The 26,034-nt window shown below is 39.4% G+C and overlaps 1 protein-coding gene across 2 annotated transcripts in view; it reads left to right on the forward strand.

The window, feature by feature from the left end:
• The first annotated feature begins 4,989 nt into the window (after positions 1-4,989).
• The window catches only part of EFCAB5 (EF-hand calcium binding domain 5), a 183,751-nt gene continuing 162,706 nt past the window's right edge, over positions 4,990-26,034 (forward strand). For both annotated transcript variants that reach the window (XM_054458178.2, XM_054458180.2), the window contains exons 1-3: positions 4,990-5,202; positions 5,604-5,666; positions 6,927-7,011. In XM_054458178.2, the coding sequence (XP_054314153.2) occupies positions 5,161-5,202; positions 5,604-5,666; positions 6,927-7,011 (190 nt within the window). In that variant the 5' untranslated portion in view covers positions 4,990-5,160. The remainder of the gene's footprint in view (positions 5,203-5,603; positions 5,667-6,926; positions 7,012-26,034) is intronic.

Below are 26,034 nucleotides of genomic sequence, written 5' to 3' on the forward strand. Positions count from 1 at the left end.
TTAATAACTGGCACTTGATTGATATGGAAATTGATGCCAGAATGGAATTTATTTCCCATCCTCTGGTTTGCATGTATCTCTTAAAGACAGTTAAAGACCTTGCTACTTCCTGCTTCTCGGATACAATCAGCATACTTTCATCAATGTGATGCTGACTGGGAAGTCAAGATGCTCAATATCTCTGTAGACTATATTACGGCAGAGAGCTAGAGAAATGATGTAGCCCTGAGGCAAGACTGTGAAGGGATATTGTTGGCCCTGCCAAGTAAAACCAAACTGCTTCAGGTGTTTCTTGCCAATTTATATGGAGAAATAAGCACTTTCTGGGACAATAGCTACATACCAGGTGCCAAGGGCTGTGTTGATTTGCTCCAATAAAGATACTATGTATGGAAGAGGAGGTGCAAGTGGAGGCATAATCTGATAAAATTTACAGTAATCCACAGTCATTCTCCAAGATCCAGCCACCTTCTTCTTCACAGGCCAAACAGGCAAGTTAAATTGGTGTGAGGTAGCTTTCATCACTCCTGCTTCTTTTTTTTTTTTTTGAGATGGAGTTTCTGTCGCCCAGGCTGGAGTGCAGTGGCACGATCTCGGCTCACTGCAACCTCCGCCTCCCAGGTTCAAGTGATTCTCCCACCTCAGCCTCCCAAGTAGCTGGGATTACAGGCATGTGCCACCACGCCCGGCTAATTTTCATATTTTTAGTAGAGACCGGGTTTCACCATGTTGACCAGGCTGGTCTCAAACTCCTGACCTCAGGTAATCCACCCGCCTCGGCCTCCCTAAGTGCTAGGATTACAGGCGTGAGACCCTGTGCCCAGCCTCACTCCTGCTTCTTTCAGATCTTTACTGGTTTCATTAATCTCTGTAATCCCCCATCCTCCCAACCCCAAGGAGGCAATATTTTTGTTTACTGTCCTGGTGTGTTTGAAGGGAGTTTGAGGGGAGGTTTTCAAAGGCTTCCACTTGGCCCTTGCTACTATAATAGTCCTTATTCCAGAGTCAGAGAACGGATATAGAGATCCTGCCAGTTACCAGTATCTCTGTTCTAATTATATATTCAGGGACTGATGAAATCACCACAAGGTGGTTCTATAGCCCTACTAAACCACTGTGATTCAAACTTGAGTTAAGACTCCATCTGGCCACCGCAAACCCCCACTTAAACTTATGGACTGAAGTGGTATTTTGGATCCCCAGGATTAACATCAGTTTAGAATCAGTGTTTAGATAGCTCTGAAAAACCTGGATATTCCTTTTCCCTCGCACAAAGCCATTTTAGGAAATGGCCATCAATCTCTGTGGAAGAGACTTAGAGGAAGATTTTTCAGTATATACTAGGGCAATGCTACAGAGGTCTTTCTCAAAGGGACCCACCTTTCAATTAAGGATCTGGGTGAGAGGTTGGAATTCTCCATTGTGGTGACTAAAATTATATTTTTGGCCCTCATACAGGCAGACCTGGGAGATATTTTGAGTTTGGTTCCAGACCACTACAATAAAGAGAACATCACAATAAACTGGTCACATGAAGTTTTGGTTTCCCAATGCATATATAAAAGTTATATTTATACTATTGTCTATTAAGTGTGCAGTAGCATTATGTCTAAAAAATGTGCATATCTTAATTTAAAAATACTTTTTTTGCTAAAAAATGCTAACAATCATATGAGCCTTTATCCACTCAAAATCTTTTTGCTGATGGAGGATCTTGCCTCGATGTTGATAGCTGATAACTGATCAGAGTAGTGGTTGCTGAAGGCTAGCGTGGCTGTGAAAATATCTTAAATTAAGACAATTGAGTTTGCCACATTGATTGACTCTTCCTGTCTTGAATAATTTCTCTGTAACATTTGATGCTGTTTGATAACTTTTTACCCACAGTGGAACTTCTTTCAAAATTAGAGTCAGTCCTGTCATATCCTACCACTGCTTCAACAACTAAGTTTATGTAGTATTCTAAATCCTTTGTTGTCATTTCAATGATGTTCACAGTGTCTTCACCAGGAGTGATTCCACCTCAAGAAACTGCTTCTTTGCCCATCTATAAGAAGACATTCCTCATTCATTCAAGTTTTATCATGAGATTGCAGCAATTCAGTCACATCTTCAGGCCTCACTTCTAATTCTAGTTCTCTTGCTATTTCCATTACATCTGCAGTTACTTCCTCCACTGAAGTCCTGGGGCCCTCAAAGTCATCCATGAGGGTTGGAATCAATTTCTTCCAAACTCTGTTAATGCTGATATTTTGACTTCCTTCCATGAATCACAAATGTTCTTAATGACATCTAGAATGGTGAATCCTTTCAAGAAGGTTTTCAATTTACTTTGCCCAAATCCATCAGAAATCACTATCTATGGAAGCTATAGCCTTATGAAATGTATTTCTTAAATAAGACTTGAAAGTTGAAATTGGTCTTTGATCCATGGGCTGCAGAATGGATTCTGTGTTGGCAGGGTTGGGAGCAACATTAATTACCTTGTACATTTCCATCAGAGCTCTTAGGTGACCAAGTGCACTGTCAATGAACAGTAATATTTTGAAAGGAATCAATTTTCCTGAGCAGTAGATCTCAAGGGTGTATTTAAAATATTCCTTAAGCCATACTGTAAACAAATGTGCTGTCATCCAGACTTTATTGTTCCATTTATAGAGTACAGACAGAATAGATTTAGCATAATTCTTAAGGGTTAAGATTTTTGAAATGATAAATGAGCATTGGTTTCAACTTAAAGTCACCAGCTGCATTAGCCCCAAACAAGAGAGTCAGCCTATCCTTTGAAGCTTTGAAGCCAGATGTTGACTTCCCTCCAGCTATGAAATCCTAGATAGCATCTTCTTCCAATAGAAGGCTGTTTTGTCTGCATGGAAAATCCATTGTTTAGTGTAGCCACCTTCATTGATGATCTTAGTTAAATCTTTTGGGTAACTTGCTGCAACTTCTGCATCAGCACTTGCAGCTTCACCTTGCACTTTTAAGTTATGAAGATGTCTTCTTTCCTTAAACCCCATGAATCAACTTCTGATAGTTTTCAGCTTTTCCTCTGCAGCTTTCTCACCTCTCTCAGCCTTCACAGAATTGAAGAGAAGTTAGGGCCTTGCTCTGGATTGGGCTTTGGCTTAAGGGAATGTTGTAGCTGATTTGATCTTCTATCCAGACCACTAACACTTTCTCCATATCAGCATATCTGCTATATGAATTCTTCAAACACTTTTTGAACCTTGAGTGTTTGTTCCTTCTGCTTCAAATTTCTTACTAGTCTTTTACCATCCAGCTTCCTTTGTGAAAATGTCCCTAACTACCCTGGGAAAATTAATTGCTTATTTCTCTATTCCTTAACATTTTGTGTGTACCTCTGCTCTTGCACTTTGCAGATTGAATTGCATCTCTTTCCCTCACTGAACTGGGAACTCTTTTTTTTTTTTTTGAGACAGAGTTTCGCTCGTTGCCCAGGCTGGAGTGCAATGGCATGATCTTGGCTCACTGCAACCTCCGCCTCCCGGGTTCAAGCCACTCTCCTGCCTCAGCCTCCTGCATAGCTGGGATCACAGACACCTGCCAACACACCCAGCTACTTTTTTGTATTTTTAGTAGAGACAGGGTTTCACTATGTTGGCCAGGCTGGTCTCGAACTCCTGACCTCAGGTGATCCACCCGCCTTGGCCTCCCAAAGTGCTGGGATTACAAGCATGAGCCACTGCACCTGGACTAAACTGGGAACTCTTCAAGGCAGGTCTTATTCATCCTTTTAAGCCCCAACATTTGCCTGCATATAGAAAGCACCTAATAAAGTCTTATTGAGTTGAATTTATCTGAGTGCATCCAAACCAAATAGATTTTAAAAGAAATGGAAGGAAGCTTCTCAGCAATTTCAGGAGATGGACACCATAAGCAAAGAAATGAGGCTGTTGAGAATATACAGTTGGGAGCTATCACATAAATTTATTTTCTATTATTTATTATTTATTAAGCGCTTCAAAAAGGCTTTGAGGCAGCTATTTTTAAATGTTGGAAACTCTTCTCTCCAAAGGCAGTACTTTTGGTTTATTTAGCTAGAACATGTGTTATGTTGATAAAAAGAAAAGGGAATGGCTGGGTGCGGTGCCTCACACCTGTAATCCCAGCACTTTCGGAGGCTGAGGAGGGTGGATCACTTGAGGTCAGGAGTTCAAGACCAGCCTGGCCAACATGGTGAAACCCCGTCTTTACTAAACGTACAAAAATTAGCCAGGTGTGGTGGTGAGCACCTGTTGTCCAGCTACTCGGGAGGCTGAGGCAGGAGAATCACTTGAACCCAGGAGGCGGAGGTTGCAGTGAGCCGAGATTGCGCCACTGTACTCCAGCCTGGGCGACAGAATGAGACTCTGTAAAAAAAAAAAAAAGAAAACAAGAAAAAAAAAAGAAAAGAAAGAAAAGGGAATATGCTAGTGCATTAGATACATACTATTTCAAATTAGAGTCTCTAGACTGTGACTGTCCTGGAGGCAGAGACTGTGTGAATATAATTTACTCTTTACACAACAACACATAGCTCATATATATACAAACTCTTAAATGATTTTTGGCATGGCAGTGATTTGATAATCTGTGAATCTACAGTCATTTGCAGTAAAGTGGGGATCTGGTAATTATTTATTTTAATACCTCAATATAAATAAATAAACCAGATAAGTCACATTCTTCTGGAATTCTCCCTTGCCAAAAAAAATGCCTTTTGAGATATTATTATTCTATTCTCTATCTACCTTTCTTGCATGAATTAGGTAGCCATAAAAGTTTCACTTTACCTCACCTTGTTATCTCAAAAATTAATGAGGATGACAATCATGTTAAAAATGCAATTGCATTACTGTTGCTGTATTTTTTTTTTAATGATGGTAGTAATGATTACTATGGTGAGTTTTCTTGTCTCCTGAGCAATGATCTAGCTTTGGTCAGTAGCAACAGTCATAACAGTAATACAGTTGGAAAAGTTCAGCAGTTGAGAATTTATCATTCAATAGAATTGTGGGGTGAGGTGAGGGCAGGAGTGAGGGAGATTTTTTTACTTCTGGAGTACTTTGTGATGTTTATTGATATTTTCTTTCTTTTTGTTATTAATACTGGTCTAGTAATATTCTTCTATACCATTTGGTGATACCTTTTGGAGTCCAAATGAATGAGTCAACAACTCAAGAGGAACTCAGACCTGCTCAGGTTCTTGTCCTACATAGGTTTATTACATTTATGGGAAGATTTGAGATTCAACATTCTTGGGAAAATTGAGATGCAATATCACAGTCTATCATTTAATTATTTCTCTTTTTAGTTGAAGTATTCTGCATCAGGTTTTGACAGAAATGCTGAAAAGGGGGTCAAAATAACAGTTGAGTCATGGCGACCTGCTTCTAGTTGGTTGGCATTCCTTGATTATATATAAAAGTCTGTTATTGTTTGAATTTGTTGATACAACTACTTTGTGTAATTTTATTTGGCATGCTATTTACTCATTATGTGAAATTTTTAAAAATTAAAAGCTTACTGTATTAAAGTATAAGACAGTAGTTTAATCTACAGCTCTTTTTGGTTGCCATTTACTAACACTGTTTCCATTTCAGGAAAATGGAAAAGAAGACAAAGAGAGGAAATGGAACTTAACTGAAGTGAAAGAGCTTCATGAGGTAGAGTTGGCATGAATAAATCAGATATTAATGCTGGGAATAAGCTAGATAAATCAATTTTATTATGATAAAAGAAAAGATGTGGGTATTCAAAAAGATAACTAAAATTGCAAAAGGAAAAGGACAAACTCATGTTGATTATTAAGCTGATTCATTTGAGTAAGTTGCAGGAAACTTCCACAGACAGGTAAATTATTTGTGAAGAACTGTTATGAATTACAGATAAATAAAGACTGCTTTCTAAAGTTACCCTAAAAACTGTAACCACCAGCTTTTAGGGTCACTTTACTATCATGCTGAAAATGTAATTTCCAGGTTAATCATTTAAGTAACTTTGTGTTTAAATAAATACAAGGCTACAATAAAGAAGAACATTTCATAGAAAAGGGGAGGCAATTAAAAATAGTCCTATAGATTCACAAGTGAGTTGACTAATGCGAGTTTTTAAAATATCCTATTGATTGTCGATGGCTCACACTTGTAATCCCAGCACTTGGGAGACCGAGGTGGATCACTTGAGGTCAGGAGTTCGAGACCGGACTGGCCAACATGGCGAAACTCCATCTCTACTAATAATACAAAAATTATCTGGGCCTGGTGGTGCATGCCTGTAATCCTAGCTACTTGAAAGGCCAAGGCAAGATAATCACTTTAACCCGGGAGGTGGAGGTTGCAGTGAGCTGAGATCGTGCCACTGCACAATTCCAGCCTGGGCAACAGAGTGAAACTGCGTCTCCAAAAAATATATATATATATAGAGTCAGATTTTTAAAGTACATTAGCATGTATACAAAAACTATTTTGTTGCTATTCATAAAATTAATCTTTAATTTCCTCAGTTAAGATTAAATGCTTTTTCTTTTTGCCACAAATACAGAAAGTGACTTCTAGTAGTAAAACAGTAGCATTTCCAAAGATCTGATTTCCTTATGCTATGGTCTCAAATCATGTTTCTATAAAGTATTGTATAATTCAAGAATTAATGTACACCTAAAATGATATTCCTAGCATATTACTTTGTTAGTAATAGGAAGATTTGATGACATTTTGAACCAACACATTTTATCTTGTAAATGCAGAAAATACGCTGTGATTACCTCTTTGCTTCTAATATACAGCATTAGATCCCAGAAAAATTAATTAGGAATGTTTGGTTAACTCTTACAAAGCAATTAACTTTCCTTTAGTTGGAATAATTTATACAACTTTGTCGAAAATCAAGTCACATTGAAATTGGTGATTTTTTTCCTCTTTTCAAAGACTTTACAGAGTGTGCCAGATGTTCCTGTAAAAGAGGCCACCAACAATGTGGTGGAGAAAGCAACGGATGAAATCAAATCCCAAGGTAGAGAACTAGCCTTTCTCTTATACAATAGAATCTAAAACTGGCTGGGCATGGTGGCTCACACCTGTAATCCCAGCACTTTGGGAGGCCGAGGCGGGTGGATCACCAGAGGTCAGGAGTTCGAAACCAGCCTGGCCAACATGGTGAAACACCATCTCTTCTAAAAATACAAAAAATTAGCTGGGCGTAGTGGCGGGTGCCTGTAATCCCAGCTACTCTGGAGGCTGAGGCAGGAGAATTGCGTGAACCGGGAGGCGGGGGTTGCAGTGAGCCAAGCTCATGGATTGCACTCCAGCTTGGGCGACAGAGTGAAACTCCATCTCAAAAAAAATAAATAAATAAAAGAATCTAAAACTATCATTAAAATTTTACTGGGGATGCATTCTTCAAGATTTTGCATTTTAAAGATGTAATTTCAGGGGATATTTTATTTTATTTTTACTTTTTAGTGATGGATCTTGCCCTGTCACCCAGACTGAAGTTCAGTGACACGGTCATAGTTCACTGCAGACTCAAAGTCCTGGGTTCAAGTGATCCTCCCACCTCAGCCTCCAGAGTTGCTGGAACTATGGGCGCACATTACCTCACCCAGCTAGTTTTTTATTTTTTATTTTTGTAGAGACAAGTTCTTTCTATGTTGCCTGGGCTGGTCTCGATCTCCTGGACTCAGGCGATCCTCCTGTCTCAGCCACCAGAGTCACTGAGATTATAGGCCAGAGGGTATTTTAAATGCAGTTTGGGAAATAATTTAAAATGTATTTCATTCACCTTCTATTAATGCTTTTGAGGCAATTTATGATTATTCATCTTGCACTTAAAGAGAAAATTTATCTGAGAAAGCTGACTGACATCTAGCAGGCAACCCACTAATACAATAATAAAATGAACTCCAGTGATTTGGGCTGCTTATAGTCCTTGGCCCTGTGTATTGTTTTTGTTTTTTTGTTGTTGTTGTTTTGTTGTTTTTTGTTTTTTGTTTTGTTTTGTTTTGTTTTGTTTAAGATGAAGTTTTGCTCTTGTTGCCAAGGGCGAAATGCAATGGTGCAATCTTGGCTCACTGCAACCTCAGCCTCCCGGGTTCAAGCGATTCTCCTGCCTCAGCCTCCCGAGTAGCTGGGATTACAGGCATGTGCCACCACGCCCGGCTAAGTTTGTATTTTTAATAGAGACGGGGTTTCCCAATGTTAGCCAGGCTGGTCTCGAACTCCCAACCTCAGGTGATCGCCTGCCTTGGCCTCCCAAAGTGTTGGGATTACAAGCGTGAGCCACTGTGCCCGGCCGATACTGTTTATTGTTTTTACTCTTGTATTTGACCACATATTTATTCCATTTGATCCAAAGCTTGACTCCTAGCCCCATCCTTAACCCAAATTCCACATAATCATGCAAATTGAAAATTTATAGGATTAAAAACTCTTCAAAAAAGTAGAGAAGACATTCATCTCTTTCATTACAGCTCTTTTAACTCCAAATACTTAGTGAAATCCATACCACCAATACTAAACATTGAATGTTTAGTATATGCTAGGCTGAGCTAGGACTGAAGTATAATAATATCAAAGTGTTTTCTAAACTATAAATTGATATATAGATGCTAGTTGTAATTTTTAGGTGCTGGGTTGTTTTTTTTTCCCAAAGTGTTCTTCTCTCTTTTTAAACCAACTAAGAGTAATTATTTACTATTTCTTCCTAGTAATACACATTGTAATACATATTCATTAAAACCCAAACTTTCACTTGTTGTGGTGGCTTATGCCTGTAATCCCAGGACTTTGGGAGGCTGAGATGGGAGGATCATTTGAGGTCAGGAGTTCGAGACCAGCCTGGGCAACACAGCAAGACCCAATCTCTAAAAAACAATTTTTTTTAAGAGAAAAAAAAAAGGAACCAAACTTTCCTTCAAATTATACTGCAAGGCTATAGTTCCTGAAATAGCATGGTACTGGTATAAAAGTAGACACACAGACATAATAGAGAACCCAGAAATTAAACCAAATACCTACAACCAATCTTGACAAAGCATACAAAAACATAAACTGGGGAAAGGATACCCTATTTAATAAATGTTGCTGGGGAAATTGGCTAGCTACATGTAGAAGAATGAAACTGGATCCCTATCTCTCACCTTATACAAAAATCAACTCAGGATGCATCAAAAACTTAAATCTAAGACCTGAAACCTTAAAAATTCTAGAAAATAACCTAGGAAAAACTCTTTTGGACATTGGCTTAAGCAAAGAATATATAATGAAGACTCCAAAAGCAAATGCAATAAAACAAAAAATAAATAAATGGGACCTAATTAAACTAAAAAGCTTCTGTACAGCAAAAGAAATAACCATCAGACTAAACTGACAACCCACAGAATGGAAGAAAATATTTGCTGTGTGTCCAACAAAGAACTAATATCCAGAATCTACAAAGATCTCAAACAAATCAGCAAGAAGAAAAAAATAATTATCCCATCAAAAAGTGGGCAAATGACATGAACAGACATTTCTCAAAAGAATATATACAAATGGCCAATGAACACGTGAAAAAGTGCTGAACATCACTAATCATCAGGGAAACGCAAATTAAAACCACGATGAAATACTACCTTACTCCTGCAAGAATGATCATTATTAAAATGTCAAAAAAACAATAGATGTTGGCATGGATATGGTGAAAAGCTAATGCTTGTACACTGCTGGTGGGAATGTAAATTAGTATAACCTTTATGGAAAAGAGTATGGAAATTTTTTTTTTTTTTTTTTTTTTTTTTTTTGAGACAGAGTCTTGCTCTGTCGCCCAGGCTGGAGTGCAGTGGCACGATCTTGGCTCATTGCAAGCTCTGCCTCCCGGGTTCACGCCATTCTCCTGCCTCAGCCTCCCAAGTAGTTGGAACTTCAGGCACCTGCCACCACGCCCGGCTAATTTTTTCTATTTTTTTAGTAGAGACGGGGTTTCACCATGTTAGGCAGGATGGTCTCGATCTCCTGACCTCGTGATCCGCCCGCCTCAGCCTCCCATAGTGCTGGGATTACAGGCGTGAGCCACCACGCCCAGCTGAGTATGGAAATTTCTTAAAGACCTAGAAGTAGATCTACCATTCAATCCAGCAGCCCCACTACTGGGTATCTACCCAAAAGAAAATAAGTCATTATATTAAAAAGACACCTGCATATGTATGTTTATTGCAGCACAATTCACAATTGCAAAGATATGGAACCAACCTAAGTGCCCACCAACCAATGAGTGGATAAAGAGCACTTCGGAAGGCCGAGGTGGGCAGATCACAAGGTCAAGAGATCGAGACCATCCTGGTGAAACCCCGTCTCTACTAAAAATACAAAAATTAGCTGGGTGTGGTGGCAGGTGCCTGTAGTCCCAGCTACTTGGGAGACTGGGGCAGGAGAACTGCTTGAACCCAGGAGGCAGAGGTTACAGTGAGCCGAGATCATGCCACTGCACTCCAGCCTGGCAACAGAGCGAGACTCCATCTCAAAAAAAAAAGAAAAAGAAAATGTGGTATATACACACCATGGAATACTACTCAGCCATAAAAAAGAATGAAATGATATCTTTTGCAGCAACTTGGATGGAGCTGAAAGCCATTATTCTAAGTGAAGTAACTCAAGAATGGAAAGCCAAATACCATCTGTTGTCACTTGGAAGTGGGAGCTAAGCTATGGGTATGCAAAGACATGCAGAGTGATATAATGGGCATAGACTCAGAAGCGGGAGGGTGGAAGGAGGGGCAAGGAATTTAAAAAAACTACATATTGGGTACAATGTACACTAGTCAGGTGATGGGTGCACTAAAATCTCAGACTTCACCACTATACAATTAATCCATGTAACCAAAAATCACTTTTACCCCTGAAAATTTAAAAATTTTTTTTAAAAGAACCAAACTTTCCAACACTTACTCTGTCTTTCTTATAAACTTAGTACTGTTTTCACAGCTTCACTAACTTCTAAAAATTTTCTTCCTGGCAAGTCTTTACTTGTCCTCTTCTACCTGTCCCCACCTCCTGTTTTTCTGATTTTACTTCCTTATGCCAAACATCTACCACCAACACTACATACATATACTTTGCCTTTACCTTAATCACTTAGGCCAGGTTTATAAATTAACTCATTCATTTTATTTTATTTTATTTTTTGAGATGGAGTCTTGCTCTGTCGTCCAGGCTGGAGTGCAGTGGCGCAATCTCAGCTCACTGCAACCTCCGCCTCCCGAGTTCAAACGATTCTCATGCCTCACCCTCCCAAGTAGCTGGGATTGCAGCCACCTGCCACTATGCCCATCTAATTTTTGTATTTTTAGTAGAGACGGGGTTTCACCATGTTGGCCAGGCTGGTGTCGAACTCCTGACCTCAGGTGATCTGCCCACCTTGGCCTCCCAAAGTGCTGGGATTACAGGCTTGAGCCACCGCGCCTGGCCTAAATTAACTCGTTCATTTTAAAGATGCCAAACAGAATTTTGATCTAGGTAATATGTTATAAATTTAATTAGGTGTTCACTTTAATTAGCTTGTGGCCACATTTGCACCTGCAAAACTGTACATATGTATTTCATCAGGTAATTTTTCACCTCCCCAGAAAACATATCAAGCAAGAGTTTGTGGTCTTTCCTCTTCTTGTACTTTCAATTTCTCTTACTGCTTTTCAATGTATGGTAGAGAGAAATGTGTTTTGTTTAAATCTGTTTATCCCAGTGTATGATATGAACTGAAAACATTGCAGTTGCTTATTCTGATATCAAACACAATGCAGTGTACTTATTTATTAAATAATCAGTCACTATCAAAACTTTTTACTCTAAATCCCTCATTTGTGAATGTGTGTATATATGTGGGTATATACAAAGTAGGAAGAGGAACTATTACTGCAATTTCAACAGGTCAAAGGAAGTGTCTTCATCCTTGTTACATACTTGTCAAAATTAAAGTCATGTTACCTTGATAAGCAGCTCCCAACATGCACTCAAATACATATCGTTGCATAGAAAATACTGTGGTTAAATATATCATGTCAATTCCTCATTTCTTTACCCTTGTTTTTCTACTTTTCAGGCTGAGCTTAACTTGCATTTTGAGAATTTTTTTTAACTATCAGTTTGCTCAGTTATATTCTTATTACACAGCCCTAAGATTAACAGTGTTTTGTAGGAAACTGCCTTTTCCTTTATCTATTGAATTTTAATTCCGGTGGTGTTTAGTAGTACTTCTTTACCTCCTTCCTTTGCAGCAGTCATTCTACATCATGTGCCAATGTTAAGAAATCCTGATAATAAGGACAAAGCAGCTGAGTTTCAAACAGGGCCTGTGTTTAAAGAAAACATCATACAGCTTAAGTAGCCCTGCTGGGTCAATTTTCACCAGTTTAATCAGCAGCCAGACCCACTAATGTTATATGCCTCCTTGTGAAGAAAGAGCCTGCTAAGACTTATTACAATATGAATTATAATTCATTCCTATTTATGTCCTTAAATAGGCTTTTTACTGAGGCTCTGCCCAGCAGTGGGCCATACACTGAGAGCCGAAAATGATAAAAGTCACTTATAAGGCTAGACTTTTCAAAATATGTACAAGGAATTCTTTTGTGTTCCTACTTATTTAGTTGAAAGCATTTATACTCATAGTGCCTGGATAGTTCTTTTTATATTAGAAGGTAGACCACTAGAGTGGTGAAGATGTACATATTGGGGGCAGAGCTTGAAAGGCTTTTGATTCTTGGAAAAGTTTAGGAAGATGATCCTGAAAAAGAATTCCAGCGCCTGGCACACAGTGAGAAATTAATAGTTATTTATTGAGTGAGTATATAAATGAATGAATCAATCAATCTTAAAAGGTTTAGGATGTCCAACTAGAGACCTGCTAAAAAAATCCAGTACATCTTTGAAACTATTCAATTAAACCTCTGAATTAAATTGCCCTTGGGGCAGTGCTGTAATTTGTGATCCATGTATTCAGAGGTCACTCAGTCAAAAGACAGCTTCATATAGGCTTGTGCAGAATCCTGATTTATTGACCCTGTTGTTGCTGTGCCTCTTTTTATTGTTTTTGTGGTTCTAAGAGAGAAGTGTTTGACTACAGTGGTAACCAAACACATGTCTACTTCCATTCTGTACATCAGTGGGGACAATGCAAGCACTAGGATTATTGCTTAGCAACCTATAATAGCCAAGTACACTAGAAGAGCACTAACAGGCTGCAATGAAGATGGAGAATGCCTTAGTCCATGTGTGAGTTTACTAATGAGCCATGGCAGATGGGCAGATATTAAGTTGCCATATATCCTTAATGCAGGAGGAGGAATTGTCTGCCTTGGGTTGTGGGAGACAGGTTAAAAGGAAAGAGTACAGTTGACTCTTGGACAACACAGTTTGAATTGCATGGGTCCACTTATACACAGATTTTCTTCCACCTCTGCCACTCTAAAACAGCAAGATCAACCCTTCCTCTTCCTCCTCTCCTCAGTCTATTGAACATGAGGACAACAAGAATGAAAACATTTATGATGATCTGCTTCCACTTAATGAATAGTAAATATATTTTATCTTCCTTATGATATCCTTCCTTTCTTCCTTTCCTTTCTTCCTTCCTTCCTTCCCTCCTCTCTCTCTCTCCCTCCTTCCTTCCTCCTCCCCACCACCTCTCTCTTTCTTTCTTTTTTAAAAAAATACAGATACATGGTCTCACTCTGTTGCCTAAGCTGGATTGCACTCTGTTGTGGTGCAATCATAGCTCACTGCAGTCTCTCCCTCCTGGGCTCAAGGGATCCTCCTGCCTCAGCCTCCTGAGTAGCTAGCTGGGACTACAGGCATGTACACCACACCCACCTAAGTTTTTAATTTTTTTTTGCAGAGACTGGGTCTTGCTATGTTGCCCAGAGTGGTCTTGAGCTCCTGGCCTCAAGTGATCATCCTGCCTTAGCCTCCCGAAGCGCTGGGATTACAGATGTGAGCCACTGCACCTAGCCTCTTATGATATTCTTCATAACATTTTCTTTCTCTAGCTTACTTTATTATAAGAATACAGTATATAATACATATAACATACAAAATATGTGTTAATCAACACATATTTTAATCAACTGCTTATATTTGCAGTAAGGTTTCTGGTCAACAGTAGGCTACTAGCAGTCAAATTTTGGGGGAGTTGAAAGTTATACATAGGTTTTTGACTGTGCAGATATTGGTTCCTCTAACCCCTACATTGTTCAAGGGTCAACTGTACATTAGAACCTATAGACTTGAATGAATTCCTTTCTTTTTACACTTATTTAAAAATAAAAATAAAAGCATTATATATTTATGAGCATTGTGACAAAACAGAAGGGAAACACACCTTTCCCTCTTCCCCCACCCAAAGCAGTTAATAAGTTTGCAAATCCAACTTAGAGGTGAGGGGAAGCATTATACTACCCTCTTTACTTTTCCCATATTGGAATAAGAGAAGAGGCCAAGGAAGAAATCAAAACTTGGGAGAGACATTGATAAATACTGTCCACTATTAGATTTAAGACATTCTGTAGAAGAAATGTTGGCTTTTCAAGGGTTTCTTCACAGACCAATTTTTCTCCTGGACAGAAAGGTGGATACTATCTAAATAGGATTTAAAAGTATTCTTCAGGATATTGTTTTTTAGTTTTTGTTTTGTTTGGTTTGGTTTGGAGACGAAGTCTCGCTCTGTCTCCCAGGCTGGAGTGCAGTGGCGTGATCTCCTCTCACTGCAACCTCCGCCTCCTGAGATCATGCCATTATCCTGCCTCAGCCTCCCAAGTAGCTGGGACCACAGGTGCCTGCCACCACACCTGGCTAATTTTTTGTATTTTTTTTTTTTTTTTTTTTTAGTAGAGACGGTGTTTCACCATGTTAGCCAGGATGGTCTCAATCTCCTGACCTTGTGATCTGCCCGCCTTGGCCTCCCAAAGTGCTGGGATTACAGGCGTGAGCCACTGTACCCGGCCAGGATATTGGTTTTTAAACTTTTTTAAAGCAGAAAAACCTTTTTTTTTCAAATGAAAATTTCCTATGCTCTCCAATTATGTAAAACAAATTGAAGCATAGCTGTTCCAGTCACAAACAGTACAAGGGGCTTAGAGTCCTATGGCCTTTGAAACTCCCTTTTGGGACCCTGAGAAGCATAGTTCAGAAACCACTGCTCCACAGTAAGAACTCTTATTCTTGCAGGTGGTGACTTAAATTGGAACCAATCACTCTGGGAAATAATTTAATAATATCTCCTTAAGGTGAAATGCACATACCTATGACCCTGTGCCAGTCTATTCCTGCTGCTATAACAAAATAGCATAGACTGGGTAATTTATAAACAGTGTAAATTTAGTGCTCACAGTTATGGAGGCTGGGAAGTCCAAGATCAAGGCACCAGCAAGTTTCATGTCTGGTGAGGGCCTGGTCTCTGCTTCCTAGATGGCACCTTGAACATTGTGTCCTCCAGAGGAGATGAACACTGTCCTCACATAGCAGAATAGATGGAAAGGCAAAAAAAGGGAGGTTCCTAGCTAGTTCCCTCCAGCCCTTTTAGAAAGGTACTGTTAATCCATTCTTGAAGGCAAAGCCCTCAAGACTTAATCACTTCCCCAAAGGTACCACCTTTTAATACTATCACATTGGGTCTTAGGTTCCAACATATGAATTTTGGAGGAACACATACATTCAAACCATACCACCTACAATTGAAATCCTAGTAATTATATACCAGAGAAACCCTCACATGTGGACACAAAGAGACATATGCAATACTTTTCATAATAGGATTGTCTTTATAGTAAAAAAAAAAAAAACTGGAAATAACCCAGTCTATCTAAAAGAGAATGAATAAACACATTACAATACAGTTATATCATAAGATATTATGCAGCAGTGAAAATGAATGAACTAGACCTATACCTTTCAATATAGATGAATTTTCCAAAGTATAAAAAAGACTGTAGAATATATATAGTATGACTTTTTTAATGAAATTAAAAAACAAGAACAATATTATATTGCTTAGATATAATAAAAATAAGTGCATGGAAATGATAAACATGAAATTCAGAATAGTCTATCTCTCAAAGTAGCAGTCTAGGGGAGGCTTTAATATATAGGTAATTATTTTCTTAAGCTAAGAGTAGATACATGCTACTTATTATATCATCATTATACTTGAAGGTCTTTAATATTTTGTAATAAGTAAGGTTAAAAAACACTGCTCTAGAGTTATAAAGATTCTGGTCTCTTGCTATTATTACATAATATTATTTATTGAGAGTTATTAATGATTGAAGCACATCTTAATAACTACTTTCCAGTTAAGGTTAAAAATAGTGAGTTTACCTGGCCAGAGCAATCAGGCAAGAGAAATAAATAAGGGGCACCCAAATAGGAAGAAAGGAAGTCAAATTGCACACTACATGATCCTATATCTAGAAAATGCCATATTCAGCCCAAAAGCTCCTTAAGGTGATAAACAACCTCAGCAAAGTCTCAGGATAAAAAATCAATGTACAAAAATCACTAGCATTCCTATATACCAACAACAGTCAAGCCAAGAACCAAATTAGGAACACAGTCCCATTCACAATTGCCACAAAAAAAATAAAATAAAATACAGCTAACCAAGTGATATGATTTGGCTGTGTCCCCACCCAAATATTGAATTGTAGCTCCCATAATTCCCATGTGTCATGGGAGGGACCCAGTTGGAGGTAATTGAATCGTGGGGAGCAGGTCTTTTCCATGCTGTTCTCATGATAGTGAATAAGTCTCACAAGATCTGATGGTCTTATAAAGGGGAGTTCCCCTGCACATGCTCTCTCTCTTACCTGCCACCATGTAAGACCTGACTTTGCTCCTTCTTTGCCTTCCACTGTCATTGTGAGGCCTCCCCAGCCACATGGAACTGGGAGTCCATTAAACTTTTTTTCTTTATAAATTACCCAGTCTCAGGTATGTCTTTATTAGTAGCATGAGAACAGACTAATACAGTAAATTGGTACCAGAACTGGTGTGCTACTGTAAATATACCCAGAAATGTGGAAGCGACTTTGAAATTGGGTAACAAGAAGAGGTTGGAACAGTTTAGAGAGCTCAGAAGAAGTCAGAAAGTTGTGGGAAAGTTGGAACTTCCTAGAGACTTGTTGAATGGCTTTGGCCAAAGTGCTTATAGTGATACGGACAATAAAGTTCAGGCTGATGTGGTCTCAGATGGAGATGAGGAACTTGTTGGGAACTGGAGCAAAGGTGACTTGCTATATTTTAGCAGAGACTGGCAGCATTTTGCCCCTGCCCTAGAGATCTGTGGAACTTTGAACTTGAGAGATAATTTAGGGTATCTGGGGGAAGAAATTTCTAAGCAGTGAAGGGTTCAAGAGGAAGCAGAGCATAAAAGTTTGAAAATTTTGCAGCCTGACTACTATGCAATAGTACTATGTGTAGTACTATGCAATAAAAAAGAAAACCCCATTTTCTGGGGAGAAATTCAAGCCAGCTGCAGAAATTTGCATAAGTAACAAGGAGCCACATTTTAATCACCAAGACGTGCAGAAAATGTCTCTGGGGCATGTCAGAGACCTTCATGGCAGCCCCTCCCATCACAGGTCTAGAGGCCTAGGAGGGAAAAATGGTTTCATAGGTCTGGCCCAGGGCCTCCCTTGCTGTGTGCAGCCTTGGGACTTGGTGCCCTGCATCCCATCCACCCCAGCTGTGGCTAAAAGGGGCCAATGTACAGCTCAGGCCATTGCTTCAGCAGGTGCAAGCCCTAAACCTTGGCAGCTTCCACATGGTTTTGGGCCTGTGGGTGTGCAGAAATCAAGAATTGAGGTTTGGGAACCTCTGCCTAGATTTCAAGGATGTGTGTAACTCCTGGATGTCCAGACAGAAGTTCGCTGCAGGGATGGAGCCCTCATGGAGTACCTCTACTAGAGCAGTGTGGCAGGGAAATGTGGAGTTGGAGCCCCAACACAGAGTCCCTGCTGGGGCTCCACCTAGTGGAGCTATGAGAATATGGCCACCATCTTCCAAACCCCAGAATGATAGATTCACCGACAGCTTGCACCATGCACCTGGAAAAGCCAGAGACATTCAATGCTAGCCTGTGAAAGCAGCCAGGAGGGGAGCCGTACCGTGCAAAGCCACAGGGGCAGAGCTTCCCAAGGCTGTGGGAGCCCACCTCTTACATCTGTGTGACCTGGATGTGAGACACAGAGTCAAACGAGATCATTTTGGAGATTTAAGATTTTACTGCCCTGTTGTATTTTGGACTTGCATGGAGCCTGTAGCCCCTTTGTTTTGCCCAATTTCTCCCATTTGGAAGGGATGTATTTACCAAATGCCTGTACCCCCATTGTATCTAGGAAGTAACTAACTTGCTTTTGATTTTACAGGCTCATAGGCAGAAGGGACTTACCTTGTCTCAGATGAGACTTTGGACTGTGGACTTTTGAGTTAATGCTGAAATGAGTTAAGACTTTAGGGGACTGTTGGGAAGGGATGGTTGATTTTGGAATGAGGGAACATGAGATATGGGAGGGGCCAGGGGCAGAATGATATGGTTTGGCTGTGTCCCTACCCAAATCTTAAACTATAGCTCCCATAATTCCCACGTGTCATGGGAGGGACCTGGTGGGAGTTAATTGAATCATAGGGGTGGGTCTTTTCCATGCTGTTCTTATGACAGTGAATAAATCTCACAAGATCTGATGGTTTTATAAAGGGGAGTTCCCCTGTGCATGCTCTGTCTCTTGCCTGCCACCATGTAAGACATGACTTTGCTCCTTCTTTGCCTTCCACCATGATTGTGAGGCCTCCCCAGCCACGTGGAACTGTGAGTCCCTTAAACATTTTTTTCTTTATAAATTACCTAGTCTGGGATATGCCTTTATTAGCAGCATGAGAACAGACTAATACACCAAGGAAGTGAAAGATCTCTACAAGGAGAACTACAAAACACTGCTCAAAGAAATCAGAGATGACACAAATGGAAAAACATTTCATGCTCATGTATAGGAAGAATCAATATTGTTAAAATGGCCATACTTCCCAAAGAAATTTATAGATTCAATAAAATTCCTATTAAACTATCAATGACATTCTTCACAGAACTAGGAAAAAAAACTATTCTAAAATTTATATGGAACCAAAAAACAGCTCAAGTCACCAAGCAATCTTAAGCAAAAAGAACAAACCTGGAGGAATCATGCTACCTGAGTTCAAACTATATACAGGGCTACAGTAATCCAAGCAGCATGGTGCTGGTACAAAAGCAGATAAATAGACCAATGGAACAGAATAGAGAACCCAGAAATAAGGCCACACACCTACAACTATCTGATCTTTGACAAAGCTGACAAAAACAAACAATGGGGACAGAGCTTCCTATTCAATAAATGGTATTGGGATACCTGGCTAGCCATATGCAGAATATTGAAACAGTTTTTTAGGGAATAGCCAAATCTGGAATCTATTAAATTGTCTATCAACAGTAGAATAAATAAATTGTAATATAGTTATACAATAATATGCTATGTAGCAATGAATAACAACTGTTAAAAGAAAAGCTTTAGATAAATTGAACAGAGTTTAATTGAACAAACTCTGCTCAGGAATCAGGCAGCTTCCAGAACCAGAAAAGGATCAGAGCAACTCCAGGGCTATCACAGGGTCAGATGACATTTACGGACACAAAAAGGAAAGTGATGTACAGAAAACAGAAGTGAGGTGCAGAAACAGCTGGATTGGTTACAACTGGGCACTTGCCTTATTTGAAGCTGGTTTGAACAGCTGACTGTCTGTGGTTGACAGAAGTTTGGCTGCTGTGATTGGCTCACACTCAGCTACTTGTTACAACAGTAGGTTATGGTCTTTTTACACATCAAGTTTGGTTACAGTTCACTATGTATGGAGAAACCTTTGGGCCAAATTGAAAATTTGTATGGATGCAGCTTTAGACCAAACTTGATTTAACACAACTAATGCCACACAACATGACCCTAAGTGGTTATGTTGTTGAGTAACAACAGATACAAAAGAGCACGTACTCTGTGATTCTGTTAATATGAGGTTCAAAAGCAAGCAAAATTAACCTGTAGTGTTAGAAGTCAAGGGAGTGATTGAAAGAAGGAAAGCAGGGAGGGAGGGAGAGAGAGAAAGAAAGAGAGAGGTGGGCTGGGGAGACAGAAAAAGAGAAATCCTGCAAATAAGGATAATTTGACTTCTTTCTTTCCATTTTGGATGCATTTTATTTCTTTCTCTTGTCTGATTACTCTAGCTAGGACTCCAGTACTATGTTGAATAACAATGGTAAAAATGGGCATCCTTATTTTGTTCCAGATCTTAGAGGAAAAGCTGTCATTTTTTTTCCCATTCAGTGTGATACTAGCTGTGGGTCTGTCATATATGGCTTTTATTCTGTTGAGGTATATTCCTTCTATACCCAGCGTTTTGAGGGATTTTATTATGAAGAGCTGTTGAATTTCATCAAATGCTTTTTTAGCATCAGTTGAAATGATCATATGGTTTTTGTCTTTCATTCTGTTGATATGATGTGTCGCAATGATTAACTTACATATATTGAACCATCTTTGCATCCCTTGCATCCCTGGCATGATGAAGGATTTTTAAAAATTTTTATTTTAAGTTCCAGGATACATGTGCAGTACATGCAGGTTTGTTACATAGGTAAACATGTGCTATGGTTGTTTGCTGTACCTATCAAACCATCACCTAGGTATTAAGCCCCACATGTATTAGCTGTTTATCCTGATGCTCTTCCTCACCCCACACCCCTCCAACAGGCCCCAGTGTATGTTGTTCCCCTCCCTGTGTCCATGTGTTCTCATTGTTCAGTTCCCACTTATAAGTGAGAACATGTGGTGTTTGGTTTTTTGTTCCAGTGTTTGTTTGTTGAGGATAATGACTTCCAGCTCCATCCATGTCCCAGCAAAGGACATGATCTCATTCCTTTTTATGGCTGCATAGTATTCCATGGTATATATGTACACATTTTCTTTATCCATTCTATCATTGATGAGTATTTGGGTTGATTCCATGTCTTTGCTATTGTGAATAGTGCTGTAATGAACATATGTGTTCACGTATCTTTATAACAGAATGATTTATATTCCTTTGGATATATACTATATACCCAGCAATGGGATTGCTGGGTCAAATTGTATTTCTGGTTCTAGGTCTTTGAGGAATCACCACACTGTCTTCCACAATGGTTGAACTAATTTACATTCCCACCAACAGTGTAAAAGTGTTCCTATTTCTCCACAGCTTTGCCAGCATCTGTTGTGGCTTTACTTTTTAATAATTGCCAATGAATTATCTTTTTAATGTGTTGTTGAATTTGGTTTGCTAGTATTTTGTGGAGGATTTTGCTTCAATGTTCATCAGACTAAGGAAATATCTGACTACAGAAATATTGGCCTGTAATTTTATTTTATTAAGAAAAAATATTGTAGCTGAATATTGTTATCTTTTTCTGGAAAATCTTCTGTTTTTATCCTTTTAAATAAACTTTCTACCCAAATCTCTCTCTCTACCTTCTCTTTAAGGTCAATAACTCTTAACTTGGTCCTTTTGAGTCTATTTTCTAGATACTGTAGTCATGCTTCTTTCTTTTTTATAGTTTTGCCTCCTCTGACTGTGTATTTTCAAATAGCCTGTCTTCAAGCTCACTAATTCTTTCTTCTGCTTGATCAATACTGCAATTGAGGGAACATCATACATTCTTCAGTACGTTAATTGAATTTTTCAGCTCCAGAATTTCTGTTTGATTTTTAAAAAATATTTCAATCTCTTTGTTAAATTTATCTTATACGATTCTGAATTCCTTCTCTGTGCTATCTTGAATTTCATTGAGCTTCTTCAAAACAGCTATTATGAATTCTCTGTCTGAAAGGTCAACTATCTCTGTGACTCTTGGATTGGTCACTGTGTTCTCTTACTTTGTTTGATAAGGTCATGATGTTTGTGGATGTTCATTGATGTCTGGGCATTGAAGAGTTAGGTACTTACTGCAGTCTTCACAGTCTGGGCTTGTTTGTACCCATCCTTCTTGGGAATGCTTTCTAAGTATTCAAAGGGAATTGAGTGTTATGATCTAAGCCTTCAGTCACTGCAGTCATATCTGCATTAGAGGGCACCCCAAACCCACTAACACTGTGACTCTTGAAGCCTTGTAGAGGTACTGCCTTGGTTGTCTTGGGTAAGATCCAGGAGAATTCCTGGGATTACCAGGCAGAGACTCTTGTTCTCTTCCCTTACATCTCCCCAACTCCCTGCCAAAATGGAGTCTGTCTCTCTCTCTGTGCTGACCTGCCTGGACTTATGGGAAGAGTGACAGAAGCCCTGCTGTGGCCACCACCACTGGGACTGTTCCAGGTCCAACCTGAAGCCAGCACAGTACTGGGTCTCACCCAAGGCCTTTGGCAACTATTGTCTGGCTACTGCTGATGTTTATTCAAGGCCCAAGGGCTCTTTAGTCAGCAGCTAGTAAATTCAGCCTGTGTCTTTCCCTTCAGGGCAACAAGTTCCTTTCTGGCCCAGAGTGGGTCTAGAAATGCTGTCCAGGAACTAGAGCCTAGAGTTGATACATTTAGAAATCTACTTGGTGTTTCATTTTACTGTAGCTTAGCAGGCACCCAAGTTGCAAGACAACATGCTTTTTACTCTTCCCTCTTTTTTCCTCAAGTAGAAGGAGTCTTTTCCATGACCACCACAGCTGGGAATGTACTGGGTCATACCTGAAGCCTGCATGGCACTGGGTCTCACCCAAGGCAGTGAGTACTGCCTGGCTACCACTGATGTTCATTCAAGGCCCATGGGTACTTTAGTCAGGTGATGAATCCTACTGGGTCCTTCCCTTCAAAAGAGTAGATTCCCTTCTGGCCCAGGATGTGTCTAAAATTGTCATCTGGGAGGCAGGGCCTAGCATGGGGACTCCAGGACTCTGGTTGGTACTTTATTTTACTTTAGCAGAGCTGGTATCCAAGTTGCAAGACAAAGCCCTCTTTACTGTCCTCTCTCCTTTCCTTAATTGGAAGGAGTCTCTGCTGAAGCTACGAGCTACACTGTCTGGAGTTGGGGGAGGGGTGACACAACCACTCCCTTGGCTGCCCTAGCTGGTGTCTCACTAGGTCATGTACACTCCAAGTCCACTGGCTTTGAGCCCAGTACAGCACCAAGACTTGCCCAGGAACTACAGTCCTTATAGCCTAGATTTCCTTTCAAGTTTATTTAGAACCCCAGAGCACTTTAGCCCTCCATGGTGGGTTAGCTGGAACTCAGGTTCTGACTGCTGGGATGGAAAATTCCCCTCTGGCCAGGGCTGGTCTAAATGCTCCCTCTGTGGGCACCAGCTGAATTCTGCCCCATGTTGCTTTCCACTGTGACAGGGCAACACTGGGTGACAATGCAAAATCCCACAGTCACTGTGCTCTCCCTGCCCCAAGCATCATATTCTGTCTCTGTACTATGAGGCCACTGCTGGGGGATGGAGGAGGGGTGGTGTAGGCATTTCAAGACTGTCTTTCCTATTCTCCTCAGTGCCTCTTTCCTTGATATGATATTAAAACCAGGTATTGTGATCACTCACCTGATTTTTGGTTTTTATGAAGGTGCTTTCTTGTGTGGATAGTTGTTCAATGTGGTGTTCCTGTGAGGGGGATGATCACTGGAGGGTTCTGTTAGGCCATCTTGCTCTGCCTCTCTCAAAATTTCATTTTTTAAAATATTTTATTTTATTTTAAGTTCTGGGGTACATGTGCAGGATGTGCAGGTTTGTTACATAGGTAAACATGTGCCATGGTGGTTCAGTGCACCTATCAACCCATCACCTAGGCATTAAGCCCCACATGCATTAGCTATTTATCCTGATGCTCTCCTTCCCCTACCCCCAAAATTTCATTTTTTCAATAGGTGAATGATATTTCATTGTACATCTATACCTCATTTTGTTTATCCATTCATCTGTGGATGGATGCTTGAGTTGTTTCCACCTTTTACTGATTGTGTATACTGCTGCCATGAACACTGATATGCAAGTATCTGAGCCCCTGCTTTCAATTTTTTTGGATATATACATAGAAGTGGGATTGCTGGGTCATATGTAGTTCTAGGTTTACCTTAAAAATTAAACTATATTGCTATTATTGATTATTATTATTATTTTTTTAAGAGACAGGGTCTTGGTATACTACCTAGGCTGGAATTGAACTCCTGGGCTTAAGCAATCCTCCCACCTCAGCCGGCCAAGTATCTGGGACTACAGGCACATGCCACTGTACCCAGCTCTATGTTGAATGTTTTGAGAAACCACAACAGTTTTCCACAATAGCTGCATCACTTTGCATTCGCACCGGCAATGCATGAGAGTTCCAATTTCTGTACATTCTTACCAACACTCATTATTTTCTGAGTTTCTGTTTGTTTTTGTTTTCTTATAACCATCTTAGTAAATGTGAAGTGGTATCTCATTGTAGTTATGATTTGCATTCCCTAATAACTCATAATGTTGAACATCTTTTCATGTACTTATTGACCATTTGTATATTTTCTTAGGAGAAATGTCTGTTCAAATCCTTTGCCCATTTTTGAATTAGGTTTTATTGTTATTGAGTTTTAGAAGTTCTTTATATATTCTGAATATTAATTCCTTATCAGTTATATGCTTTACAAATATTTTCTCTCATTTACTACATCATCTTTTCACTTTTTGACATAATTCTTTGATGTACAAAAATTTTTTAATTTTAAAGTATATTTTATCTTTTTTTGTTTGTTTTCTGTGCTCTTGGTGTTATATCCATGAAGTCATTGTTAAAGCCAGTGGCATGAAGATTTTCCACAGGTTTTCATTTTTCATCTAAGAGTTGTATGGTTTTGTTTGTTTGTTTTTAGAGACAGAGTCTCACTCTGTTGCCCAGGGTAGAGTGCAGTGGCATGATCATGGCTCACTGCAGCCTCGACCTCCTGGGCTCAAGTGATCCTCCCACCTCAGCTTCCCGAGTAGCTGGGACTATAGGTGTGCATCACCAAGCCTGGCTAATTTGTTTTTTTAATTTTTTGTAGAGACACAGTCTCACTATGTTGCCCAAGCTGGGAAAGTTGTATTGTTTACTCTCTTCAGTTTAGATCTTTGATTTGTTTTCAGTTCAGTTTTGTGTATAAGGTAAAGGACCACCTTCATTCTTTTACATGACGTATCAGGTAGTCTCAGCACCACTTGTTGAAAAGATTATTCTTTCCCTATTGAATGGTCTTGACACCCTTGTCACAAATCAATTGACTATATATGAGAGATTATTTCTGGCCTCTCTATCCTATTTTATTGGTCTATATGTCTGTCTTTACTCCAGTACTGTTTTATTTGTTGTAGCTTTGTAGTAAGTCTCAGAGTTGGGTAGTGTGAATCCTCCAAGTTTGTTCCTTTTTTTTTCAAGATTTATTTTGGCTATTCAAGGGCCCCTGCAGTTTCATATTAATCTGAGGATCACTTTTTCTATTTCTGTGAAAAAGACTATTGGAATTTTGATTGCATTGAATCTGTAGATCACTTTGGGTAGAATTGATATCTTAACAATGTAAAGTATTCCTATCTATGAATGGGGACATCTTTCTATTTATTTATGTCTTCTTTAATTTCTTTCAGCAATGTTTTATAGTTTTTAGCATATATCTTTCACTTCCTTGGTTAAATTTATTCCTAAGTATTCTATTCTTTTAGCTGCTTTTATAAATGGAATTGCTTTCCTTTTTCCCCCTATTTTTATTTTTTTAGAGATAGGGTCTCACTCTGTTGCCCAGATTGGACTGCAGTGATGTAATCATAGCTCACTGCACCCTTGAACTCCTGGGCTCAAGCAGTTCTCCCACCTCAGCTACCAACAACTGGGACTACAGGTATGTGCCACCATGCCTGGCTTTTTTTTTTTTTTTTTTTTTTTTTTTTATAGACAAGGTCTTGGTATGTTGCCCTATGGAATTTGTTCAATAGCTCTAGTAGCTTTCTTATGGATTCTTT

This window comes from Pongo pygmaeus, chromosome 19 (genome assembly GCF_028885625.2).
Source record: "Pongo pygmaeus isolate AG05252 chromosome 19, NHGRI_mPonPyg2-v2.0_pri, whole genome shotgun sequence".
NCBI classification, from domain to species: domain Eukaryota; kingdom Metazoa; phylum Chordata; class Mammalia; order Primates; family Hominidae; genus Pongo; species Pongo pygmaeus.